Source organism: Caenorhabditis briggsae (assembly GCF_000004555.2).
Source record: "Caenorhabditis briggsae complete genome, chrIII, whole genome shotgun sequence".
Taxonomy (NCBI): Eukaryota; Metazoa; Nematoda; class Chromadorea; order Rhabditida; family Rhabditidae; genus Caenorhabditis; species Caenorhabditis briggsae.
Window position 1 is genome coordinate 3,388,927 of NC_013490.2, and position 9,711 is coordinate 3,398,637.

Consider the following 9,711-nt stretch of genomic DNA (forward strand, 5'->3'; position numbering starts at 1 on the left):
CGGTTTTGGGTTGCTGCAATAAAGAAATCTAAAAAAATGAGAAAATCTCAAATCCCGAAACACAAAAAATCCTATCCCAATCCCACGAACAAAAAAACCTTAAATCCCAATTTCCACGTGAACTTTTATATCAACACAGTCTCCTTGTTCGCCACGTGTCACCACCCCTACGGGCGGCTCAAAATCAGTCAGTCTAAACTGAAATTTCTCAACGAATCAACTTCTTATCTCACACAGATTGGTTTTAGTTTCCGATACGAACAATTCAAATGATTCGAGGTTGGTTTTGTCACCATTTTGAGCACGATTTCTTAAATTTAGGCATCAAAAATATTGAAAATCACTCTTTGTTTTTTGGTATTTTTTGCTGAAATTTTTGAATTGGAAGTCTTATTTGAAATTAGTGCACGTTGCGAGCGGATACCTAGATAAATTGCTCTTAAACGCGCAAGAGCGAAAACTACCGTACTTTGAGCCTATTTCAAATATTTTTTTTTCAATTTTTCGACGATTTTCATCGTTTTTATTCGAGCTAAAAAGACTCAAAAACATGAAAATCGTCAAGGAAATTGTGAAAATAGGCTCAAAGTACGGTAGTATGCGCCTTGAAAGGTGGGGAGACATGAAAAAAATAAATTTCTCGAAATTCCGTTTAAATATGCCCCTCGAGGACTTGAACTTGTGGGGGCGATGATTGAGGGTGCGGCGCCGCTACCGACTGAGCCACGCGGGCAGAGAGAAAGCGGCCGCCCGGTTGCAAACATAAGGGCGAGGACGACAGCTGTACGCAGAGTGACATTAAGCGTTGTACACCGTGACGGTAAACTTTTGGCTCAATTTTCCGAGTTTTTTTTCTGAAAAATAGCTTAATAGTCACAAAAATCAAATTTTCAACTTTTTTTCCAGTTATCGTCAATAAATGGATGTTCCTCCTCGCGTTGCTCATCATCATGCTGGCCGCAATAACAGCTGACACAGAAGACGAGGAACTTCTGGAAGATGGAAAACGGAATGTGCAGTTTCCTGAGGACACTATAGAAGGAATTCGTCATGCTCGAGCAAGATCTAAAAAGAAGAATAAAGCAGGTAACTGAAATTTTGAGAATTCTAAAAAAATTATTTAAAGTTCAAAATTTCCGAGAACACTAAAATCTGAAAATTCAGAAATTCATTTTTCTAAAATTCTATTTTCATTTCCTAAAATTCTATTTTTTAAACCTTGATTTTCTGAATTTCGGAATTTCTGAATTTCAGAAATTTTCAGAAAAAATTTCAATTTCAGAAAAAAAAAATTCAGAAATTCAGAAATTCGGAAATTCAGAAATTCAGAAATTCGGAAATTCAGAAATTCAGGAATTCAGAAATTCAGAAATTCAGAAATTTAGAAAGCAGAAATTCAGAAATTTAGAAAGCAGAAATTCAGAAATTCGGAAATTCAGAAATTCAGAAATTCAGAAATTCAGAAATTCGGAAATTATGAAATTCGGAAATTTAGAAATTCGGAAATTTAGAAATTCGGAAATTCAGAAATTCGGAAATTCGGAAATTCGGAAATTCAGAAATTTAGAAATTCGGAAATTCGGAAATTCAGAAATTCGGAAATTTAGAAATTCGGAAATTCGGAAATTCAGAAATTCGGAATTTCGGAAAAGAGCAATTTTTCATGGGTTAAAAACCGAGAAGATTAGAAATTACTGTATATGCTTTTTATTATCACTGATTCGTTCTTTCGGCAGCTCCGAAGCCGACCAAGAAGACCACCACGAAGCCAACCACAAAACCCACTCCGAAACCCACTACGAAGCCCACTACGAAGCCAGCACCTCTCCCCCCAGTCTATGAACCACCACACGAAAATCTCCCCGACGATTTTTCTTGCCAAAATCTTGGAGAAAAATATAAGGGATGCGAGTACCTGTGTCAGCAGCTGGCGTCGATGGGAGACCCCCCGAAGACTGCAAAAGACCACAGATATCTAATTGGAGTCGTTCTAATTGTGACTTGCACGCCTACTATCATCATTCTCTACATTTTAACAAGAACAATGAAAAGGGAACTGGACGAATTGAACAAGCAGACGCCACCGCCCACAGATGATATAAATGCGAAGATGCAGGTTGCTTATGCTGCTGCTCTGAAGGTTAAGGATCCGAAAAATCCGGAGAAGATGGAGGAAGTTGATGCATCACCGGAGGACAAGAAACATGCAACAAGAGCGAAGCTTCTGGAAGCACATCAGAATCTGCAACGGCTAAGGACGCATGCGAAGAAGTGTGCAGAAGGATCTTAGAATATCAGAATATCCTAATCTCAGAATCTCAGAATCTCAGAATCTCAAAATCTCAGAATCTCAGAATCTCAGAATCTCAGAATCTCAGAATCTCCAAATCTCAGAATCTCAGAATCTCACAATCTTTAGAATCTTGGAATCTCAGAATTTCAGAATTCCAGAATCTCAGAGTCTCAGAATCTCAGAATCTCAGAATCTCAGAATTTCAGAATCTCAGAATCTCAGAATCTCAGAATCTCAAAAACTCAGAATCTCAGAATCTCAGAATCTCAGAATCTCAGAATCTCAGAATCTCAGAATCTCAGAATCTCAGAATCTCAGAATCTCAGAATCTCAGAATCTCAGAATCTCAGAATCTCCAAATCTCAGAATCTCAGAATCTCAGAATCTCAGAATTTCAGAATCTCAGAATCTCAGAATCTCAGAATCTCAAAAACTCAGAATCTCAGAATCTCAGAATTTCAGAATCTCAGAATCTCAAAATCTCAAAATCTCAGAATCTCAAAATCTCAGAATCTCAAAATCTCACAATCAGAATTTCAGAATCTCAGAATCTCAAAATCTCAGAATCTCAAAATCTCAGAATCTCAAAATCTCAGAATCTCAAAATCTCAGAATCTCAAAATCTCAGAATCTCAAAATCTCAAAATCTCAAAATCTCAGAATCTCAGAATCTCAGAATCTCAGAATCTTTAGAATCTTTAGAATCTTGGAATCTCAGAATCTCAGAATTCCAGAATCTCAGAATCTCAGAATCTCAAAAACTCAGAATCTCAGAATCTCAGAATCTCAGAATCTCAGAATCTCAGAATCTCAGAATCTCAGAATCTCAGAATCTCAGAATCTCAGAATCTCAGAATCTCAGAATCTCAGAATCTCAGAATCTCAGAATCTCAGAATCTCAGAATCTCAGAATCTCCAAATCTCAGAATCTCAGAATCTCAGAATCTTTAGAATCTTGGAATCTCAGAATCTCAGAATTCCAGAATCTCAGAATCTCAGAATCTCAGAATCTCAGAATCTCAGAATCTCAGAATCTCAGAATCTCAGAATCTCAGAATCTCCAAATCTCAGAATCTCAGAATCTCAGAATCTCAGAATTTCAGAATCTCAGAATCTCAGAATCTCAGAATCTCAAAAACTCAGAATCTCAGAATCTCAGAATTTCAGAATCTCAGAATCTCAAAATCTCAAAATCTCAGAATCTCAAAATCTCAGAATCTCAAAATCTCACAATCAGAATTTCAGAATCTCAGAATCTCAAAATCTCAGAATCTCAAAATCTCAGAATCTCAAAATCTCAGAATCTCAAAATCTCAGAATCTCAAAATCTCAGAATCTCAAAATCTCAAAATCTCAAAATCTCAGAATCTCAGAATCTCAGAATCTCAGAATCTCAGAATCTTGGAATCTCAGAATCTCAGAATTCCAGAATCTCAGAATCTCAGAATCTCAGAATCTCAGAATCTCAGAATCTCAGAATCTCAGAATCTCAGAATCTCAGAATCTCAGAATCTCAGAATCTCAGAATCTCAGAATCTCAGAATCTCAGAATCTCAGAATCTCAGAATCTCAGAATCTCAGAATCTCAGAATCTCAGAATCTCAGAATCTCAGAATCTCAGAATCTCAGAATCTCCAAATCTCAGAATCTCAGAATCTCAGAATCTTTAGAATCTTGGAATCTCAGAATCTCAGAATTCCAGAATCTCAGAATCTCAGAATCTCAGAATCTCAGAATCTCAGAATCTCAGAATCTCAGAATCTCCAAATCTCAGAATCTCAGAATCTCAGAATCTTTAGAATCTTGGAATCTCAGAATCTCAGAATTTCAGAATCTCAGAATCTCAAAATCTCAAAATCTCAGAATCTCAAAATCTCAGAATCTCAAAATCTCACAATCAGAATTTCAGAATCTCAGAATCTCAAAATCTCAGAATCTCAAAATCTCAGAATCTCAAAATCTCAGAATCTCAAAATCTCAGAATCTCAAAATCTCAGAATCTCAAAATCTCAAAATCTCAAAATCTCAGAATCTCAGAATCTCAGAATCTCAAAATCTCAGAATCTAAATTTCTGAATTTCTATACACAAAATTCAGAATCAGAAGTGTTAACGTATTTCGTTGATGTCATCGAGATTCGTCATCCAAACATAAGTTGGATGATGAATCTCGATGACAAATCACAATATTTTGGTTTAAAAAACGTATATAAAAACCGTCGAGAGCCACAATTGATATATCTTTTTATTGTTTCACTTTAACTTTTTCCTTTTTTATCTTTTCTTTGTTTATAAATAAAAGGTTTAATTACCCAAGTTTGAGATATTCACAAGGTGAGAGATTACTTGGAATCTCTCATCTTGACATGGCGACCACTCGACCTACCACCGCCGTCAGCTCCAGCAGCAGTGGAAAGTTGCGGAGCCAAATTGGACAAACCAAAAGGAGAATTTCGGAGCACTTGTTGGACAAAGTACCCGGAACGGATTCAATCAATGGCTACAATGCTGAAGATACATACGACTCCCTCCAGAAATCCCCAGAATCTCAGAATCTCAGAATCTCAGAATCTAAGAATCTCAGAATCTCAGAATCTTAGAATCTCAGAATCACAGAATCTCAGAATCCCTCTAAACTTTCTATCCGTTCCACTTTACGATTTCTCAGAAATGTTCCTCTTCAAATTGCTCATCCTGAGCACCACTGACACTTTACTGAACACAAAATCCGAGAGAAACTCATCAATCTTTTTTTCTCTAATTCTCTTACTCTTTCACTTTTGAACTTCTTCGTTGCGATTTTCTTTTCATCATACTTTTCCTATGGCGTCGTGTCTTTAGATGTCTCAATACTGATTTTTTTCGAACTTCAATTTTACTATTTACCCTAATTATTTATTCTTCTGTCTGAAATCTATATGTGATAAAACTCAATATGATTTTAATTAACGGTGAGTAATTTTAATAATTTCTGAGACAGATTTTGAAACAAAAAATGCGACTTTTTAAAATTTTCCATTTTTTTTTGAAATGTTAAAAAATTTTTACTTTCAAATTTCCATTTCTCCAAAAAAAAATTCTCTTTTGTCTAGAAGAATGTCTAGAATTTTTGAGTTAAAATTTCCAGATATTAAAAAATTGAATTTCTGAATTTTCAATCTTCTGAAAAAAAAATATTTTGAGAAAACTAAAAAAAATTGGAATATCTTTGAAAATTCATATTTTCTCGATTTTCAATGATTTCGAAGCTTTGAGTGTCTGAATTTTTGAAATTTAAGAATTTCGGAGTTTCAGAATTTCAGAATTCCTGAATTCCACGAATTCGAAAAAAGCAGTCTTGAAAGCTTCAAAAATTGTATTTATGAATTTATTTCTTAAAATTTGAAATTTCGAAAATGCAATACAGGCCGGGCCGGACCGGTGGAGGAATTTTCACTGGCTCGGCCCGGCCCTGGCCCGGCCCGGCCTTGGCCTTAAGAAGGGTCATGGAATAAATTTCGTGCTTTAAAATGATTATTTTGACAAAAATTATCAAAATTGTTCTCCAGCCCGGCCCGGGCCAGGCCGAGATTTAGCAAGTATGGAAAATGCGTCTGTAATTCGAGAATTCTAGGATTTCAGCAAACACAGAATTGAACGATTTTTCTGAAAATTCGTAAATTTCAGAACAGAAAAGGGAACCGAAAGCAATTTGCAATGCTGAATGGCAATGTGGTTCAGGTCGCTTCTCCAAAGAATCAGAAGACGTCACCTAGGATTCAGAAGATGATTTTATTGAGGAAAAGATGACCAATATCGTGCAACGACATCAGAACTGTGCCAATCATAAGAGCGAATCAAGAATGGTAAGCTTTAATTTCGAATTTTTCAAATTTTGAACAATTTTTAAGAGAAATTCCAATTTTAAGATTTTCCGCCAAACTTTAGCAAGACGTCAAGAAATTCGGATATATAGAAAAAAAAGTGAGTTTTTCTTGGAGTTCCAAAATTTTTGAAATTTTGAAAATCTAAGATTCTAATATTCTAAAATTCTGAAAGTCAGAATTTCAAAAAAGCGTCTTTTCCAGAAAGTTCGTCCAATCTCCAAACCGTCACCGGGAGTGTCGTGACCGACCAGTTGTTAGAAATAGACTCTAGCTCAATTTAATTGTTAAACTATTTCAATTGTTTTGTTATTGTAGTACTTATGGTGCATCGGATCAAATCTTGTGTGTAAAATTTTTTTTAGAATAAAAGGTTTTTTAGATTTGATTATTTCGAGAATATTCCAAAATTTAGAAATTCAGGTATTCAGAAATCCTGACGTTATTCAAGAATAAAATTACTCAGAGCATTCGAAGATTCAGGATATTGAGAATTTAAAGATTATCACAATTCTGGGATTGAAAAAATGTGAAAATCAAAAAAAAAATCGGAAATTCAAAAGTTCTAAATTTATCAGAACCCAGGGACCCAAGGACCCAAGGACCCATTTTCCCGAATTCTAGGATTTTCGGATTCCCGGATTTCCGGAGTCCCGGATTTCTGGATTCTCCGAATTCTCGGATTTCCGGATTGCTGGACTCCCGGATTTCCAAATTTTTCGGATTCCCGGATTCCCGAAATCCGGGATTTTCGGATTCAGGATTCCCGGATTCCCGGATTCCCGGATTCCCGGATTCCAGGACTCCCGGATTCCCGGAGTCCCGGATTCCCGCATTCCAGGATTCCCGGATTCCCGGCTTCCAGGATTCCCGGATTTCCGGATTCCCGGATTTCCGGATTGCCGGACTCCCGGATTTCCAAATTTTCCGGATTCCCGGGTTCCCGAAATCCAGGATTTTCGGATTCCCGGATTTCCGGATTCCCGGATTCCCGGATTCCCGGATTTCTGGATTCTCCGAATTCTCGGATTTCCGGATTGCTGGACTCCCGGATTCCCGGAGTCCCGGATTCCCGCATTCCAGTATTTCCGGATTCCAGGAGTCCTGGATTCCCGGATTTCCGGATTCCCAGATTTCTGGATTCCAGGATTCCAGGATTCCTGATTTTCCGGATCCTTTGCCTGGGTCCCATTTCTAGAGCCCAGAGCAACCGAGAACTGATTTTTCTTTTCATTTCCCTCTTCATTTATAGTAATCTTCAAAGGTCAATGGGGGGGGGGGGGTATATCACGTAGTTTTTTTCTTCTAAATTTGCAAAGTTTTCATTTCTTTGCCACGCTGAAAATCTACAATCAGTATTTTTCTCAACGTTTAAAAAATTTTTTAATTTTCATTTTTAAAATCTAGGAAAAAAGGATAATCATTTTGTCCCTAATTATCTCGTTTCCTGTTCGAGATATCGAAAAATGTTTCACTAATAAAATGTTTCTGTTATTAAGGCAAACGCTTTTGTAGTTGAAAATTTTTTGATATCTTTTGAAGGAACCGCAAAAAGGGTGTTCAATGTTGGCTCCACATAGAATTATGTACATCTCATTTCCTATAAAAGATATCAAAAAGTGGTCAACTAACAAAAATTCCAAAACATTTGAATTTTACTAATTACTACCTAGCTTTTTTCTCTTTTTTTTAATATTTTCTAGTCGTTGGACCTCTTTTTTCAAAAATCTCTTTTCTCGAAAATCACCGATTCAATGAACATTTCCATCAAGTGTCACATTATAAATCTATCAGACCGCTAAGTATATCCTCCAGCTCAAGAGGATTTGACTAATAAAATTGAAGGTCTCCAAAAATCATCCTTTATGGATGATACTTCACCACAAGATAAAAAATGTGCAATTATCTTCTACGCTTTTTGTTTCTGAGTATCCTGTAGAAGAGCCTTCTATGATACTCATTTCTGGGCAGCCAGGAAACTTTACATTCTCACAAACTTTTGATATTTCTTGGGAGGAATGTATATTGAAATGTTTAGCAGATGCTATGTGTGCAGTAAGTTTTTCTTCTATTTTTTACTCAAAAAATTTTTCTAACATGTGGCACACAAAATTTCGGATATTCGATGTCAGTGTTTTCTATTTGAGAATCTTCGATCCCTTCAGCAGGTTGATTCCGGAGGTTCTGAAATATCTTTAAAGGTAATCTCCTACAAACTTCTTACATGATAGGATGTTTTAAACTTCAATTTTTAGATTCAGCTACTACAGAATCAATGTCCAGCTTTCAATCCTTTGGCTCTTGGACCCAATTATTTGACTCAAACAATCAATAGTCTACTTTTCAAAACTACAGTATCTTCTTCTAACCATATCTACAATCTGACCTACAGTCTCTTTATCTGCCCAAAAAACACAAAACATTTCCAAAAAGGAGAGACTACTGTAGTTTGTATTGGTCTTTTCTTTTTCGAAGAACCTCCTTGTAATAATCAAGCGGAAGCATCTGCACTTTGTAAAGCACATTTGTAAAGCACATAATGGTACACTGACTGGTCCAGCGAACTCTGATGAGTATGATTACATGCAAGGTATAAGGCGAAAATTTCAGGTACAGTACCGGTGCATAAGATATAGAAAAAACGTTAATTATAAAATAGACGAAATTCCCCCACAATTCTGTTTGAAAATCACACTTCTAGCGCTTCTAGGAACCGAGATAGAGCCGCTTCAAGTTTAGAAGGCGACGAGACGCAGGCGACGAGACACGCTGCGTCTCTAACTTCGGAAACTTCAAATGACCGTATCTCGAGTTCTAGATGAGCTAGGAAGTTGGTTCTTGGACAGAATTGAACGATTTTAGATTATTTTAGATTATTTATGAAACGGATTTTAGATTATTTATAAAAATAGTCTTGATATTCTATTCTTTTTTTTAAATTAGAATCGTTCTTTATTTTAAGCCATTTTTCATCATTTTAGGAACTGGAACCAAATATTATTCTGTTTTTAATCTATTTTTTCTGAATTTTCGAGTCAACTTTCATGAAAGCGGATTCAAGTTTAGAAGACTAGAGACGCAGACGACGAGACACGCTGCGTCTCTAACCTCGGAAACTTCAAATGACCGTATCTCGATTTCTAGATTAGCTAGGAAATTGGTTTTTGGACAGAATTGCATGGTTTGAACTGGGATTTTAGATTTTGTATTTGCATTTTGGAATCAAAACCTTATGTATGAACAATCTAAAAGAAAACTAGGAATTTTCAAAAAAAAATTCTGTAAATGCAAAGTTTTTAATCTAGGTCTGTTTCAACCCTTCAATCAGCCGAGATCCAGGCCGCTGAAAATGACCAAAATTAACTGAAAAAGTATGTTTAACTGTATGTTTTCAGATATATCCAACTCCTCCAAGTACACCTCTAACCCCGACTCATACAACTATTTGACCTATTGGATAGACGGTATGAGTACCGACACTGAATTCCTATTCGAAGACCTTACTCACAATGGAAGTACTAATTATCCGTGGTCTGGAGGCACACCACAAAAGTGA

The 9,711-nt window shown here is 36.2% G+C and overlaps 4 protein-coding genes across 4 annotated transcripts; 3 read left to right on the forward strand and 1 right to left on the reverse strand.

The window, feature by feature from the left end:
- Positions 1 to 269: 269 nt before the first annotated feature.
- On the forward strand, positions 270 to 4,361 carry CBG21131 (the record flags this gene model as incomplete). The annotated part of the gene is given in 4 exon segments (XM_045243548.1): positions 270 to 279; positions 907 to 1,086; positions 1,737 to 2,271; positions 2,291 to 4,361. The coding sequence occupies 4 exon segments, from the start codon at positions 270 to 272 to the stop codon at positions 4,359 to 4,361; spliced, it is 2,796 nt and encodes a 931-aa protein (XP_045097248.1).
- A 91-nt stretch (positions 4,362 to 4,452) lies between these two features.
- On the forward strand, positions 4,453 to 6,429 carry CBG21132 (the record flags this gene model as incomplete). Its single annotated transcript, XM_002642704.2, has 3 exons — positions 4,453 to 4,497; positions 4,627 to 4,979; positions 6,360 to 6,429. 3 exons carry the CDS (start codon positions 4,453 to 4,455, stop codon positions 6,427 to 6,429), a joined length of 468 nt encoding a protein of 155 aa, XP_002642750.2.
- A 483-nt stretch (positions 6,430 to 6,912) lies between these two features.
- Positions 6,913 to 7,347, reverse strand: CBG21133 (the record flags this gene model as incomplete). The annotated part of the gene is made up of 1 exon (XM_002642705.1): positions 6,913 to 7,347. The coding sequence occupies one exon, from the start codon at positions 7,345 to 7,347 to the stop codon at positions 6,913 to 6,915; it is 435 nt and encodes a 144-aa protein (XP_002642751.1).
- A 677-nt stretch (positions 7,348 to 8,024) lies between these two features.
- Positions 8,025 to 9,711, forward strand: CBG21134 (the record flags this gene model as incomplete). Its single annotated transcript, XM_045243549.1, has 3 exons — positions 8,025 to 8,210; positions 8,652 to 8,745; positions 9,551 to 9,711. 3 exons carry the CDS (start codon positions 8,025 to 8,027, stop codon positions 9,709 to 9,711), a joined length of 441 nt encoding a protein of 146 aa, XP_045097247.1.